The 16526-nt window shown below is 42.8% G+C and overlaps 4 protein-coding genes across 5 annotated transcripts in view; 3 read left to right on the top strand and 1 right to left on the bottom strand.

Moving 5' to 3' along the window:
• cbfa2t3 (CBFA2/RUNX1 partner transcriptional co-repressor 3) overlaps positions 1 to 5525 on the top strand; it is a 42533-nt gene extending 37008 nt beyond the window's left edge. The window contains exons 10-12 of the mRNA XM_071919537.2: positions 190 to 243; positions 2038 to 2228; positions 2879 to 5525. Of these exons, the coding sequence (XP_071775638.1) occupies positions 190 to 243; positions 2038 to 2228; positions 2879 to 3256 (623 nt within the window). The 3' untranslated portion in view covers positions 3257 to 5525. The remainder of the gene's footprint in view (positions 1 to 189; positions 244 to 2037; positions 2229 to 2878) is intronic.
• Positions 1 to 16526, top strand: part of spg7 (SPG7 matrix AAA peptidase subunit, paraplegin) — a 240869-nt gene that overhangs the window by 176461 nt on the left and 47882 nt on the right. The gene's annotated exons all lie outside the window — the stretch shown is intronic.
• Positions 9943 to 13008, top strand: pabpn1l (PABPN1 like, cytoplasmic). Its single transcript, XM_071919551.2, has 6 exons — positions 9943 to 10014; positions 10572 to 10695; positions 11291 to 11358; positions 11470 to 11576; positions 11757 to 11844; positions 12685 to 13008. The coding sequence occupies exons 1-6, from the start codon at positions 9943 to 9945 to the stop codon at positions 13006 to 13008; spliced, it is 783 nt and encodes a 260-aa protein (XP_071775652.1).
• Positions 13827 to 16200, bottom strand: trappc2l (trafficking protein particle complex subunit 2L). 2 transcript variants are annotated; one of them, XM_071919557.2, is made up of 5 exons: positions 16118 to 16200; positions 15643 to 15815; positions 15302 to 15389; positions 14084 to 14209; positions 13827 to 13996 (listed from the first exon to the last, which is right to left on the bottom strand). In XM_071919557.2, exons 1-4 carry the CDS (start codon positions 16148 to 16150, stop codon positions 14132 to 14134), a joined length of 372 nt encoding a protein of 123 aa, XP_071775658.1. In that variant the 5' UTR covers positions 16151 to 16200; the 3' UTR covers positions 13827 to 13996; positions 14084 to 14131. The 2 variants fall into 2 exon arrangements, with proteins under 2 accessions (XP_071775658.1, XP_071775657.1); XM_071919556.1 differs by having other exon boundaries at positions 14084 to 14163.

Below are 16526 nucleotides of genomic sequence, written 5' to 3'. Positions count from 1 at the left end.
CATTAGATAGGGCCCATCCCAGGAGTCATCTGGCGCAGCCTTTGTTCCTCCCCAGTCCCAGCACTATTATGTTGCAGTCATACTTCAATACCCTGTGGAGGGAAGATGCTGCTGCTCTCGGCAAAATATTGTGCTGCATTTTCACCAGCAGAAAAAAGCTTTTTTTAATTGCAGTTGTTTTTCATACAGGTACTACAAGTATCCCGCTCTCCCCAGCACTAAAGCACCTCCAAAACAAGCAGGGTGAGTAACACACCTCACTCCCACCATCTCATCACTAGCGTGTATGTGTGTGTGTGTGTGTGTGTGTGTGTGTGTGTTTGTGTACCATCTCCCATCTCACCGCTGCTTCAGCAGCCAGCTCGTCTGCCTGGTGTAGCCGCAGCACCTCTTCCTTTTAATTAAAACCAGACACGTATTCTCTGGTCTGGTTCAGGTTGAGAGACTGAAAAATGAAAAATAAGATCTGAAGTGTGAAAAAGCAGTCAGAAAAAACGTGTCCCAGGGACCTGCCAAATCCCTGTGGAATTAAAACGTTAATATTGCTGCCCCCGTGTTTTCCATTAAGTGCTAATTGCCCCAGCATCTGCTATGCAGTCTCCTTGATAAGAATTAATTAAATTTGCAAACTAATCTTAGTGGTGCATGCATTAGGCCTGATAATTGAGAAGCCCAGGATAGTGCAGATAGTGATTGGGGGGGAGAGTGGAGGGGGTATAAGAAAAGAAAAAAAAGAGGAGAAATGAAATGAAGGATGAAGGTAAAGACACGATGAAGAAAAGCATTGAGACGTGCGTGTGTGTGTGTGGCGTTGACAGGATTGACAGAATACTAACTACTTCAGCAGTTTGTAAGCATAGGAATCAGACATACGTGCACACACACACACACACATGCACACAAACGTGCACACAGCCATGCATGCATACACACCTAAGTGTGGATAAGGCCCCTACCCATACCTGTTTTTTTGTGCAGTAGTTTGAAACAACTGGGCTGGAGCAGCGAGGAAATGTGACAGTTATTTATGAGTTCACTCTCACACAAACACTGACTGGAGGAAATAGGGAGCGATGGAGAGAAGAGTATCGCTCTCTCACCTCCTACCTGGACACACCTGGAGGGCCATTTGTGTGTGTGTGTGTGTCTGTGTGTGTATGCGTGTCTTTTACATCTTAGCTTGTGTGTATGTGCATGTATGTCTACTATTTATATATTTGGAAGAGGTGGAGCAGGAGAGAGAAGAATCACTGAATCTTACAAAATTTGACTGTCTTTGATGCTGGATGAAAATGACATTTTCTTGGCCCTTGTATGCAGTTAGAAGTCATTCCTTGTGATCGTGACACATCAAATTAGTATTTGCCTCTGTTTAATGGTAAATATTGCATATTTGGCAACCCCTTTCTCATGAGTACATTCTACAGCAGTATGAGATCTGGAAAACACATATGTCTTTGCCCTGAGCCAAAAATAAAAGATGGCAAAAAACTCCTGCCTCTTACTGAGAAGGAGCTTCAGGAAGCTTCTATTTTAGACTGCCATCTGGAAAGGAGTCTACACACCTGCCTGTTGTGAAAACACAGCCTCCTCACTCATGTGCTGGTGTTGGTGGAACAAAAGTTCACACTATCAAGTCTACCTCATAGGAACCCCTCATAGGCGGTTATTCAGTCTTCACTGTTAGCTTTTTCTTGGATTTTCTACTAAAATGTATTCTGATGGCAGGTGGGCAATCATGAAAATCAGGGAATCCCAGAACATTGGGTGAACAGCCAAGTTGGTGACAAAACTTTGGAGACATCTGCTGTTGTCAGCACTGGAAATGATTGTCGCCAGACGTGTTTGAATTAATTATTTAAGTTTGGCTGTTTTCTTATTCTGACAGAAGGTTTTAAATCTTGGATGATGTACATCTGTTAGCTGAGATACAACAAGCAGAGAGCTTAGAGAGCCTCAATAAAGAATGACAGAGCAGGCAGAATAGGACAGCGGTCATAAGAGCTAACACCCCTCTCTCTCTCTCTTTCTCCGCAGAGGAGGCAGTGAACGAGGTGAAGAGACAGGCGATGTCAGAGCTGCAGAAGGCGGTGTCAGATGCAGAGAGGAAAGCTCATGAGATGATCTCAGCTGAGCGCTCTAAAATGGAGAGAGCGCTGGCCGAGGCCAAGAGGCAGGCCTCCGAGGACGCGCTGACCGTCATCAACCAGCAGGAGGACTCTAGCGAAGTGAGCATCACAGACCCCCCGCCTCGCCACCTTCCCCCCTCACTCGCTCATTAACTCCTCACTTAGCCACTCACTCTTCCCCCGCTCCTTTGCTCTATCCATCCCTCGTCCCACGCTTTGTCCCCCTGGTCCTCTACAGTAGTCCTGTAATGTGTAATCGTAGTGACCGTCTGATGATGGTTTTGCTGAGAGATACAGCTGGCTGCTCTTGGTTTGGCGCAGCACCATGTTGTCATTTCATTATTGCGGAGGCAGTCCAGTTGCCTGTGTAAATAATGGCAGACAGACCCAGATGGTTGGAGCAGAATGCCAGGCTGAGGCCATTACAGAGCAGTTGACCACCACCTGCTGGTAACACAAACCAGTGGCCTCCGACCAGGACTTAAAGCCCTAAAATCAAATCCATATGGAAAGAGAAAGAGAATAAATACAGGATTAGAGAAATAAAAACCAGATAACAAAATAGTCTCATTTTAGGGCTCAACTCAAATTTAAACTCAATTTTCAACTCAGTCAAAAGGCGAAAACTAAACAGTTATCTATTAGAGGCATGTTTAGAAGCGTAACAGTTGAGATGCAAAGTAAAAAGATATATTCCTGACAAAGAGACTTATTTTTATCAACCCACTCTCTCCCCACTGTCTCACCAGAGCTGCTGGAATTGCGGGCGGAAAGCCAGTGAGACGTGCAGCGGCTGCAACACGGCTCGCTACTGCGGCTCCTTCTGCCAACACAAAGACTGGGAGAAGCACCACCACGTCTGTGGGCAGGGCCTGCAGGGGCTGCCAGGGGGCAGCAGCGTCCCTCTAGGCACCCCCTCCTCCTCAGCGTCCTCCAGCGCGCCTCCCACCCACTCAGAGAGCACCCCTCCTGGACCCCTGTCCCTGGCAGGCCAGACCAGTATTGGAGGAGGGGCTGGCGGCGGCAGTGGAAGTGTCTCTGCCAGCCCCAAGGAGAGCAGTTCCAGCAGTGCCTCTCGCTCCACCACTCCAGCCACGCCCGCCCTACTGGACGCCAACTCTCGCTGACCTCTGACCCTTGACCCCTTCTGCACACTGATGCTGCAGCGCCCCACACTCCATACAAAACCAAACTGAGGAATCTTCATCGCACACTGCTCCCTTTCCTCTTTCCCTACTTCACGCCCTATTTCCCTCTTATCTGAAGCTCTCTGGGCTGATCACTTCTTCTAGCTACCTGATGATGGCCTGGTTTTCTCAACTCCTCGACATGCCCAAAAAAAAAAACTTAGAAAAACACTTTTTCTGTCCCTCAGACTTCCTCTCTCTTTCACAACCACACCCACACATATAAAGACTCCAGTCTGGGGTTCAGTGTAGTGTAAAGCATGGAAAGTGCAGTGTCTCCTCTCCCTGTGTTCAACAACAGAAACATATCAGACGAGTTCGCTGATAACGTGAGCTTTGATATTAAGATGTGACTAAGATGTGCCCTCAGTAATATAAGCCCAGTAAATGCTAACTACGCAGGGCACTTACATAAAAAAAAACAAGTGTGTGTAAAAGACTGTGGTAAAGCAACATTGATGAGGAGATATCTAGACTGATTAGCACTTGGATAGGATTTCCCTTTAATTCAGCACCAATGACAGAACAATGCTCAGCCCCAAGATGTGCACTACCAGTCCAAACCTCTCGTTGAAGAGGCACTTGTCCTTATGGAGACAGGCAAGGAACATAACACCTTTCTTCTACTGGAGGAGGGAAGGGGGGGAAAAAAAAAATCTATGATGCGATTTATTCCTCAGAAACACAGCTAATTATTTATTAGACATTTCTTTTTTGGCTTTAAGGGGAAATAAAGAAAAGTCCAAATATTCTAAATGAATAATAATAATGATGATGATATGAAAATAAATAAATTTTAAACTGTTAACTACCTTGCTAGCGAGCCAAGAAAATCTACACCGGACTCACCTCTCTGCACCATTGTGAACCCAAATGAATTCAAAGATGAAAAATAACATGATCCAAACCTTTGTATTACACTGCCAAAGTGAGTAAGTAAGAGATAAGGAGAAGCACTCATCTTATAACCAAACGCAAAGCAACATCACCTCCTCAGCAGATAAGCCAGCCCTGAGAGGTCCGGGCTGCAGAGACGCTGCAGAACGGGACCCAGAGATAGTCAGACGGACAAAGACTGTGACCTGCTATGATCTGCAGCTGCCTCCTGCAGTCTGGACGAAACCACAGCGATTTCCTCAGCGATGGCCCAGACTAGTGAATACCAGAATGGACAATGCTGTGAACTTGCCCTACAAGAAAGACTGAATAAAACGGATGGAAACCCTGCCACAGTGTGATTTTTTTTGTGAATGGTAACAGAGAGGACAGAGAGAAAAAAAAAAGAGGAAAGGAAAAGCTACACGGCCTCAAAAAAAAAAAAGGGAAGAAGATACAGTACATGGCAATGGAGCTGCCAAAAAACCTCAAAACAAACTTGAAAACCTTGTCCAAGAAAGCGTTGTATACTATGGAGAAGTATGGAAAGATTGTTTCTAAGTTGTGTTTTTTTTTTTAAAAGCTCCGCGACGAGGAGATATTTCAAGGAATTGCTGTTACCTTTTCCATTCTCTCCCTCCTTTTCCAAAGCATGATAAACAGATGAAAGAGCCTTGTAATGGGCGGTGTAGACTTGGTTCTCCTCTCTCTTTCTACCTCCCCTCGCCTCCCTCGTACGCTCCTCCCCGACTACTTGACTCAAGTCCGCCCCTGACCCCAGCCTGCTTTGGACAGAGCCTCTGAGCAGTTATGTGGGAAGGGATCAAACCTGCTTGTAGATATTATTCCTCTTTTCCGTTTTTCAATAATGTCTCTTGTCGCTGATGTCCACATGTGCTGCCCTTGTGTATATCCGGAAAGATGGACTTTGTTTTGGTTTGTTTTCTTTCATTTTCCTCCTTTAGTTTGGGCTGAACAGTGAAGTCAGAGCAAGGACACTCTTTTATGAGAGGAAGCCCCATATTGTACTTATTGTTTGATTTGTTGTATCTATATTAATGAGATGAAACCCCTCTTGTAGAATATTTTGTATTGCTCGCATTGTAAGACAGTGAGAGGACGGAGGTGCAATATGAAGAGAATTCAGCTACTGAATGGAACCTCAGCAACTGCCCATAGGGTGTCATATAATATAGATACATATAAATATATTTAAAGTAACATCGGTAACTTAATGTGAATGTACATAGTATTTAAAGAGGTCCAAAAATGTGTTTGCCAAATAACAGAAACCTTTAAAGTTTTATGTCCAGAATATGATTTTCTCACAGTTCATTTGTTTCTCAAATTTATCAATTGCCTTTTCTCATAGCATTTAAACACTTTCAATTTTCACTGAAAATTGAAAAGTGTGACATGACCCTGTGTGGAGGGGACTGTTGGTAACAGAGGTCAGGTGGTTCCATAAAGAACCACGATGCATGTAGCTGAAAGTGGATGAAAACCGATCAAGGGTGGATGGACACTACAAGATTTCTTCTTCTTTCATTTTGTGAACTAGGCCAAACATTATTATCCTAGCCAAATCATCCACATCATAGTATTGCAAGAAAGCTTTTGACAAGTACTATGATGTTAGAGTTTCACCTGAATTTTCTAAACTTGTATTGGATGGCTTATTTGGGGCTAAATCTCGTCAGTGTCATCTACTGTGCTTCATCCACCCCAGGTCGGTTTACATCCTACTGGAGGGAACTCAACAGTGTGTTGCAGCCTGCTAATGGCAAAAAGCCCAAATGGTGAATAGAAAAAAAGGGAAAAAAGCGGTGGCCCGGTTACAAATTTAGCTAAGTTACTTCACACCAAATTTGGGATTTGAAGTCAAGCCTTGCCTCCTCATGTCTATTTAGTCTTGTGAATCTGTGTGAAACATTGCCATCCTTTGGGCTCCAGTGCCACTGCAGTGGCCCTCTCTCTTCGTCCTCAACGACCTGTGTGTGTGTGTGTGTGTGTGTGGCTAGGTGTGTTTGTTTCCCCCAGGTGCAGGACAAACCATCACCTACATTTACTGCAGGCGTAAATGATACACCAGTGTTAAGCTACAGTAAAACTAACCTCAAAGCTGATTTTGATACCCAATCTTTTAAACGTTGCTCTGGTTTTATTGCATATTGTTTATTTGTACAGATGCAGTTTGAACATGATTGACTAATAGTTCAAAGCTGAAGATCTTGTACTGATGTTTTGTGGGGTTTTTTTCCAAGCCAAGAGTATAGAGGGCCTCTAGCAGCTATGCTCAATCAAATTTAATATTGACTACCCTAAACCATACATGCTTGGCCTCATACTTCTATACATGGACCAAACTTGAAAAAGAAAAAAAAAAAGGTAATTTTCTTTTTTACAGTGAGTGACATAGTAAAAATGAAAACGCTGAACTGGTCAGCATTTATTTCTTATTTTAATTCATCAAAAAAAAAACCCTGCATATAATGTATATTTATTTTCCTTTGGCCTATCTGAAACGTAATATATAGGCTAATTCAAATGAGATAAGCTGCAAGGTACCCCTGCATCTGCGTGTGGTGTTTATGTATGTGTGTTATAAATTACCTGGATATGGGATTGACTTCAGCCTTTTTGTGTAATTTGCTCCTGTCCCCCCCTGTGTCCCATATCTGATTCCTCCACTACTACCACAAACCTCTCTTCACAAGCCCCCCTCACACTAGCTACCTCCTGTGACCATACAGCTAACCACCAGGAGAGGTTGACCTGGACTTTGAAAGCTGGGCTGAGGGCAGACATGGAAACGCACATTCAAAATCGATGATACGAATCGATCAGAAAATTATCAAACTGAAGCGTTGAAAGGAATTGCCATTACCGACGACTTGAAAGACTATTTATTTTCCACTACACCTCACCTTTTTTTGATCATCACAGCCCTCTAACAAAACACTGACACTGCTGATTCTTTACACTCTATATAACACAGGCTACACATATATCCAGTGTGCATATTACCAAACCGAACACAGAATCAAACCCTGACATGCCATTTGTAGTCCAAAACCAATAAAAGCACAGACCAAAGTACTCCTGCATTGCCATAGTAGGCTTTGACATGGTGTGTATTGTTAGACCAGAAATAATGAGGTTAGAACTCCACTATACCAGTTAACCAAAGTGTCTGAAATACACACTAGCTCAGAGCACAAGAGTGAAGGACACTCTCAACCAATAGGCTGAGTTTCAAATGTGTAGAGTAGTTATTCAAGCAATCAAAGCGCTTGTTGTCTAAATATTGAATAATGCCTCTGTTAAAACAACAGGAGCATCTCTTTTGAACAGCCTACTGATTGAGTGTTCTTACAGTACAAAGCCTTGCAGAGATATAATGAATGCATGGTGGGTGTGTTTGTGTGTGTGTGAGTGGCGGTGGTGTGTGTGTGTCTGTGTGTGTCTCTGTGTGTGTTTTTTTATTATCTTTTCTTCGTGTCTCTGTACAAAGTAAACTACTTGAAAACTCCAGAGCTTTAATGAAACATCCCAGACAGACTAGTGGCAGAGCGATTCAGAAGATGTAGCAGCAGCTTAGTCTTTTTTGCAGTAAGAGTAAAACATACCGTGTTAGCATATCACATCCACATCAAAATGAAGTTGTCATGGCAATTCCATTCAATCCTAAATTGCTTTGCGTGTGCCTCCTTGTCTGCAAGCAAGCCCTCAGATAAAACAAAACAAAGCCAAACCCAATGACCACTTATGAATGACCAAAATCCTACCAAAAGCTACAACTATCTTTTGTTTTTTTTCTTCCGTTAATGCTTCCGAGTCACGGCCCAGCATTAGGACACTTGTATGGGGGTGGATGTGGTGGGACATGAGGCTATTATGGACAGTCCCACAAAAGGAGCGTATAGCTGTATCCTCTGATGTCATTGGATGGATGGAGTACAGTAGATCAGGTCAATGATGTTCTACTCAGCCGGGTGTCAGATTAGTTGTGAAACAAATGAGATTTGTGCCGAGGTCGGGGTGTTTTGTGTCATATTCTTTCTCTGCACTCTGTGAAGATGTTGTAGAATGGCAAACGCATAAGGGCTCTTCTGTTGTGAAAACCATCCAAGGGTCTCCAAACATTTTTCATCAGCCACTTTTCTATTTGTTTATCTATTATACAGTGTACGTGATATGGGCAAAACGCATGTTTAGAAAAGGCAAATATTTGCAGGTTGGCATTTGTCTCTCCCTAACCCTACCAATAATTCTACCAATGAAGTTTCAAGGCTCATCTGATGTGATGGTGACACACGTCCTTCCTGTGAAGCAAGCACTGATAAATACAGTAGGAAGCTGAAATGGCAAATAGCGGATACAGCACTTGTTTTCCCAAAAGCCATGGCTCAGGATGGTCCTGTTTTTACCTTTACATAAATGGAAAAAAAGGTTTGGTTTTATATGTGTAGGGAAGCATTATATACTGTATTGTGCAATACATTATTACAGAAAAAAACATGTTTCTGTCGGAAAGGTTGGCGCTTTGAAGATCTTTCTTCTTTTATTTTTATTTTTTCCTCTTCAAGGGTCCCGTTACCGTTTTTAGATGAAGTGAACTGTGCCAGAAGAATTAAATTCTGATTTGTATTTATTTCTTGCATGCTTTCCTCCCTGTTGCTATTACCGCTCTTTAACTGTTCGCTCTGTTGGATGTGTGAAGCTGTAAAACATTCTAATTCAGGTTAATGTCTGTGTTGAACAATGTAACTGTGTAATTAAAACATGAAATGAAATATTCATCAATGTCTTTGCTCTTTTCTGTGAGTGTATTACTCATTTGATTTAATGATTGGTAAACATTTCTGAGATGAAACAGAAAAAAATTAGAAAATTACTCTCAGTAGACAAGTCAGCCATCCTGTTAGGCTAAGTTCTTTGGGTAGCTTATTTATTTATCAAATTACTGAATAATGATCATTAATAATGCAAAGTTCATCACATAAACTTCAAAAGATATTCAGATTGCATTGCCTCATGTCTACATAATATTCAGAATAGGCTACATTATATTCAGAATACATACAGTAATATGATTATAGAGCTAAATAACATCCCTAATGAAAATTAGGGAAAATTATAATAATCCTATAGGCTAGTATTCCAATAGAGAATGTGTCTGTGATACTCAATAGTGAGTTCATTGTAACCTAATCAGACTTAATGGTATTTTTTTTTTTTATCTTCTATGGTATTATTATAACATTCCTATAGTTTAGCCTAAAGTTTTGCTGTGATTTTTGTAGTGTCCACCCAAATTTATCATTGGATTTCTATAGTTCTGTTTCGTAAAAGTGATGTAAAAGATCTCACCAGGATGAGAAAGTCTCTTAATTCAATTGTCAATCAATCTGACACGTCAACCAGTCCCATCCACAGGTGATACCTATCAGCACACCTACCAGTCATATGCTGTCAGGTCGGTGTGGACCATCTTCCCCTAGCCGTTTCCTTTCTTTGGGAGCGCTTGATTCCGGCTCTCTTGAAAGCTGGAGTCGATTTACTGTTGTACCTCGGGAGTGCATTTTGGTGAAGGACTGATAACAGAAGTAAAAAAAAAAAAGAAAAAAGAAAAAAGAAAAAAGAAAAGACAACACAGCTGGCCTTTAAATTGTGTAGGCTACCGTTTGAATTGGCGAGAAGTGGCGTTGCAGGGTCGGGTCGGCAGATGCCATGTTTGAGCAGTGAGCATGGCGGAAAATCAGGAGGCTTTCGGCTACCTGGAGGGCGAGTCCACCGGGGAGCATTTCACCGAGGACCCGGTGAGTGAGATTAAGTATCATTGTATTTGCAGTGAATATTGAGGGGTGCTATCACGTTTGCTCGTCCGCACATCAGTCGGGCGATGTCACGTCGGACTGAACCGGGTGCAAACGTACGCTGTGTGCTATCGTTACATTTCATTCAATGGCATGCTGTGCGAAAAAAAAAAAAAAAGAAACTGATAACACCGAGGCACATTGCGTGTGTAACATGTTACACGGAGCAGTGATGGATTTCACATTAGGGGCACTAGCTCGGCATGGAGCGCATCTCACGCGCAGGTGCACTGTGGGTGCTAGTTAATATAAGCTCGTGCATCTAAAACACAGTCCGCATTTCCAGGAGGGGGGAAATATGGGGCATTGTTTGGTTCTGAAGCGTATTGTGTGTCTGCAGGCATTGAATGAACTGATGCAAAATCCTATTTCACGTGGAGTTATTGTCTGGAAACCTCAGCTCAGTTGAATTGGAGCAAAAAAAAAAAAAAAAATGACAGCCCCCCCCCACACACAGTAGCTTATATGTATGCCTCGGTTTCCATTCCTGTGTGTCTCAGGAGCTGGCAGCCATCAAGGCCAGGGTTCTGGAGCTGGAAATGGAAGAGGAGGCAGAGAGACTGAGGGAGGAGGAGAAGTGTGAGGCTGCAGAGATGCAGCTCCTATCCAGCAGCCCTCAGCCTGGTAAGACAGCCAGTAGGTCTTATCGGCCCACATTAGTCACATAGCATTTCAGCTGAATGGTTGTTCTTGGGTTCTACTGCTGTGCCATATTGCCGTACAGCTAAATACTGATTACGCGTTTGGGAAGCTTTCACAGCATATTTGAGCCAGGTGTGTAGCATAGCAGCCTCCAGGCAGGTGAGGCAGCCACATCCTTCACCATCTGGCAAACACCTGGGACACTTCACCGTGGTCACAACAACAGCGTTCACATGTGCCTCATCACTGCCCAATGAGACGAAGCAGTGAGCCCCAGAGATCCAGAAGGGTCCTCCTCGCTGCCCGTGGCTATTTTCTGCCTCTGTGGTTCTCCTCGTCCCATTCACCCCCTCCTCCATCCCTCCTTGGTGCCTCCTCACAACATAGATGGCAGTCTGAGGGGAGCGAATTTGAGATTCTCTCAGATGTGTTGTTGTGAAAGAGGCAAAGAATGATGATGCAAGTAATGGATGTGTTGATCTCACCCAGAGTGTCCCCTCCGTGTACATGAATGCATTCTCTATGTTGCATGTGTAAGAGCAGTGTATGCACTACTACCTTTTGTTTCCTACCACAGGGCTGTTCTACAATATGACCCATGAGGAGAGGATAGACGCAGACAACAGATCAGTCTATGTAGGCAATGTAAGACTTGTACATCCTCCCCCTTTATCAAGTTTCATGTTGAGTGTATGCTTTTGTTTTTGTTCTTTTTCCCCGAAACTCTGATCTGACACACTGTTGAACAAATCCCAGGTAGACTATGGAGCTACTGCAGATGAGTTAGAGATCCATTTCAATGGCTGTGGTCCTGTCAACCGAGTGACCATCCTATGCGACAGGTTCTCTGGCCATCCCAAGGGGTGGGTTTAACTTGTGCATGCTTAACAAACCGTTCTTCTGCTTACTTGACACTGTTTGTGGGCTTTTCGGTTTACTTTGGAGCCTTTCGTGACTGTAGAATAAAACTTCAAGCATATTGCATGCAATTTCAGCTGTCCAGCATCAAGTTGATTTTGGTCTTCTCTCTTCCCCTATCACAGCTTTGCCTATATTGAGTTCTCTGATCGAGACTCTGTGCAGAGTGCTATTGGTTTGGATGAGACCTTGTTCAGAGGCAGAGTCCTGAAGGTGAGATGCATGAGTGCAGCCTTTGTTGGGTTTACTCTACATGTTAGTTAGACTTAAAGGAATAGTTGAGCCCAAAATGAAAAGTCAGTCATTATCTACTCACCCCCATGTCAGTCGAAACTATTGAAGAAACTTTATTGAAGTTCTTAGGATCACTAAACACAACAAGTTCCATTTCAGTCTTAATCCAAACTTTTGGATTTAACAGGGCCATCTTTTTACAGCTCCAAAAAAACAGCATAAAATATCCATCAGATTCCTCCAAGCAGCTTGTGCAGCAAAATCCAGGTGTTTTGTAATCAAATAGTTGCACTGTGGGTCCTCATTATCTCCTCTATTTTCCTATATTATACATTTTCCTCACTGACAATCTTCTAGTTGCACACACACCCTGCAGCACTCTGGTAAAAGGCTGATTTTTACTGTAAGGTGCATGTGCAACCAGGCCCGTTGGGAGAACAAAGCATTGTCAGTGAGGAAAATGATGATGAGGTGATAAAGAGATAGATATTGGACTTTCGGGCCCACAATGCAGTTTTCTGGTTTCAAAACACTTAGTGCAAGAGCTGTTTGGAGAAATTTGATGGACATTTTATACATTTTTGGAGCTATGAGGGCTAACTCGTTGTGTTTGGTGGTCCTAGAAACTTCGATGGAGTTTCGAATGAGATGGGGATGACTAGATGACTGAAATTTTACACATTAGTTATCACCTGTCTTTAGGTCACATTCTACACTGCTGAATGGCAAACGTAAATGGTTAACATCAATCACACTGAACATTTTTATAAAAAAAAAAGGTGGGATGTGAAGTTTGTTGCTGTGTCCTTTGACCTGCAGGTGATGCCTAAGAGGACCAACATGCCAGGCATCAGCACCACAGACCGGGGCGGGCCCCGAGGCGGCCGCTCCAGAGGCAGAGGCTTCCGTCCGCCCCGCTACCATAATGGCTTTCAAGGCAGGTTCCGGTACCAGTCAGCCAGGCCGCTCCATCCAGCGCCCCACCCTTACTACGGAGGCCCCTCAGTGGGGAAGAGACAGTGGGGACACCTGGAGTACCGTGAGCAGACACCTAAACGTTACCCGTGTCTTCTTCTCATCACCCCGCCGTCGGAGGAGTCGGGGGCAGGGCCCAGTGGACAGCACTACCCCCAACAGCGCTAGCATAACCCACTGCTTGCACACCAATGTGGGGGAATAAAACTGAGTGATACTTTTAAGGAACATCTGATTCCAATCATCGCTGGGTTAAGTACTATGTCAAAGGGCCAGAATGGACAGCAGAAGTTTGGTTTCCCAAGTTTTGACCTTTCAGCACCAAAAGGAACACAGTTGCCATTGATCCTTGCGTCAGTTCTTCATGACTCCAAAGCTGTCCAGCGAGACGATCTGGTTTTCTCGTCAACATTGTCATGTGAAGTAGGTAAGAGGAGACGTGAAGAACTGGGGGTGGGCGGGCGAGTGTGGGACTTGAACAAATTCTTAGTTTGTAACAGCCTATGGAGGGTGTTTTGGCACTGTAGCCCTAACAAGTCAAGTTTGGTGTTTTTTGCTTGTCAAGCATTTGAATAGTTGAGCCATGCAAGTCTCCACTTCATACTGCTAGGTTGTAATTGTGCCTATGTTCTGTATTATATCTTACTTGCGATATGCAAGGGCTGAAACTTGTAAGTGCTCAGCTCTGTCATGTCTAAGATCATTTGGAAAGGTGTTGCGTTACAAGCTTGTCAGTATCTGTGACTGCATGACAATCTTCAAATGTTATGCTGTTTCGCATCTTGCTGTTTTTATACATTGATGCGAATGTATTATGTTGCTGCCTGTATTGTAATGTTTGTTATAATTTCCCCCATAATGTATAATTTACCAAATTTCTTTGCTGTATAAGTGAATAAATAAAACAAGTGATAATCTTGGTCCTGTGCTTCGTTTACTCATAGGCTCCGTGAGAGTATCTGTAAATGAATGATCCACACATGCACTGATGTATGACATTTTAAGTTTATTAGACTTTGCATTTGATTCATTCAGGCAGCATATAAACAAAGAAAGAAGATCAGGGGTGCTATGTACAGTGGAGGTTCAGGAGTAAAGCTGGAGGCGAGGTCAGCTGGTTTGCACCATCATTCCAGATACAATGCCGTCGAAGGCCCTGGAGAATAATTGGTCAACAATCAGACAAAGACTGCTAGACCAGCAGAATACAGATGAATATATTTATTTTAACCTCAATACTCACTTGGACTGAATGGGGTCCCCGGGATTGTAGAATGGGTTGCACATCACATCAGTAAATGAGTTGTGTAATTTTCTGAACATCTGGAAGGGAACAAATAAAGAAACTGTATCCTGGACTGTTCAAAAACTGAGAAGAAACCAAAGAATATGCATGCATTCAAGACAAGTCAAATGTATTTAAAGTGCTTTTAGCAAAGTTTGTCACAAATTTACTAGATAAAAATTAGATATGAGGTCAGAGCTTGTGTGTGTATGCTAATCCTGAGCTATGTCTAAAATGTTCTGATATGAAACATGATTTGTATGCCAAGGATTCTGCATAACACCAGAATTACTTTTTTTATGAGGCATGGAATGGCTTTCTGGGGGGGAAATAAAAGCTTCTTGCGATGTCAAAGTTCCAGTAGTCTATTTTATGCAGATTAATTGTGCAGCCCCAGTTTTAATGACAAGGTTCACCTGGACAATCGGGCCGTTAGACTATCATACATTTAATGTGATACTTTACTGATCCCCACAGGGAAATTGTCTTTTCACTCAGGGTCAGAGCTCCCCAGAGCTGGCAGGGATTCAGTGTTTTGCTTAGGGACACTTAAGCAGGGCAGATGCTTGCCAACATGGGTTTTGAACCAACTCATGGTGCCACTCTGCTGCTGCCTTTTGATGTGGCCTAAAAATTCAAGCCAGGCTGATATGACCCCAAGAGGCTCCAACCCAAACCCAGCCCTAGCCTGCATCAAAGCTGCACTTAAAAACTGTGGGCCCATCAAAAAAAAAACAGATTTAAAAAAAAAAGGTTGCGTACACACCTTTTTTTTTTTTTTTACAATAATGTAGCAGCTTTTCCAGGATTAGCTTACATTAATTAGACACCCATTACAGTATAACCCATGGTGCGAGACTGCAGGCAATCAGTATCACTCTCCTATTGGTCCATAAGGTCTGACCTGAGGCATGAGTGACGGCAATAAGATATGATTGTGCTCTTGCACACATTAAGCTAGATCAGCAACCTGACACAAAAAGGATGAAGTTTGTAGTTGTGTCAAGGAATAGAAATATGGCTTTCTCAGGAGCCACTGCAACTAGCTGAACAAAAATGCACCACTGAAATCAAACCAAATCCAAGAGAATTATCAAGGATTTGAAGTGAAACTGATCCTAACAGCAAGTTGGACTGGCTTTGATTATGTTTAGGTATTTGATGGGCTCAACTTACACTTCTGATTTCATTGTCCCGTAAAGATGTATTTGACGAGTCCACAACAATGACAAATTTCACCTTGGAGTTGGTCACATATCCATATCTGGTTTAGGAGTCAAGGATCCCATACAACGTTTTCTCCTGTAAAAGCACATTTACAAAAAAGGTTTCCAGTTCTACTAACTCAATTACCATTTTAATCTACAGTATTTTTGTTATTAATAATAAGTTATATTGGGTAGCCTAACATTTTAACTACTACCATACAACATAAATAAAAAATAATTTGACGAACAGACAAGGCAGTCACTTGGAGCAACTGTCTTTAGTCTTTGCCTCCCTTTACAGATGGATACACTTTGTAGTCTTCAGTGGGATAAAGCAGACCCAGGTACAGCTCTCTCTGGTCTCCCATGGCTTTGCCCACTGCTGAGATCTTCTCCTCCACCACGTCCAGAGAGGTGTGGACTGTGTAGTGGAACTTCAGCTCATTCTGGGTGGGAACACTTCGGATATACAACGGGTAGTTCTAGGAAAGGAAAGAATAGAGTAAAAACACACGGGAAACGAGTCTGTTAAAAAATACCACAATTCAACCACTCACAAAAAATCTTAACAAGATATCAATTGTAACAGCAGCTAGCTTGGAACAAGCTAATGTTGTTAGCTAGCTGGCTAACGTTAGCTCTGTTGGGGTATTTGAGCCTGCTGGACCTTCTTGCTAACAAAGGAAATTGTTAGCTCCTGAAGACGTAGATCATGTTATTTAAACTAAATATGTTTTTAAGACCTGTAAAAATCATTGAGTAATTTCACAACAGCTGTCGTTACCTCCTTTGCGATCACAGCTATGCACACCGCCATGTTGTTGTTCCTCCTCTGAGCTGTCAGATGCTGTCACGTGTCATGCTGCCTTCAGGTGTTGTGGGGAAGAGTACAATTATGAGCTGAGCGCACATGAACAACCCAAGAAAGTGATGTATTCCATAAACTAAAAACCTACAATTATTATATGATACAACTTCAATTATAGTGTATCGATGATCTCAAACGAGTTGGTCCAAACCATACAAGCTACTGTAAAAAAAATTCTAAAGTGAATAGAAAAGTTCTTGCTTTTAATATCTTAAGTAGCCTACAAGCTTACGAGGAGCCTCTGAAGGCAACAATTGTTATGGAGCTGAAACAGTTCACGGTTAATTTTAATGAAATGATTTAATCATCACCTACAATGCTTTCA

This window comes from Centroberyx gerrardi, chromosome 1 (genome assembly GCF_048128805.1).
Source record: "Centroberyx gerrardi isolate f3 chromosome 1, fCenGer3.hap1.cur.20231027, whole genome shotgun sequence".
NCBI lineage: Eukaryota > Metazoa > Chordata > Actinopteri > Beryciformes > Berycidae > Centroberyx > Centroberyx gerrardi.
This window is presented reverse-complemented; position numbering and strand designations above follow the sequence as displayed.

Coding starts and splice junctions, on each gene's coding strand:
- pabpn1l (XM_071919551.2), top strand. CDS start 9,943: ATGGCGGAAAATCAGGAGGCTTTCGGCTACCTGGAGGGCGAGTCCACC. Junction 11,359..11,469: donor GATCAGTCTATGTAGGCAAT/GTAAGACTTGTA, acceptor AACAAATCCCAG/GTAGACTATGGAGCTACTGC. Junction 11,845..12,684: donor TCAGAGGCAGAGTCCTGAAG/GTGAGATGCATG, acceptor TTTGACCTGCAG/GTGATGCCTAAGAGGACCAA.
- trappc2l (XM_071919556.1), bottom strand. CDS start 16,150: ATGGCGGTGTGCATAGCTGTGATCGCAAAGGAG. Junction 15,816..16,117: donor TAGCTGTGATCGCAAAGGAG/GTAACGACAGCT, acceptor TTCCTTTCCTAG/AACTACCCGTTGTATATCCG. Junction 13,997..14,083: donor GGGGACCCCATTCAGTCCAA/GTGAGTATTGAG, acceptor ATTATTCTCCAG/GGCCTTCGACGGCATTGTAT.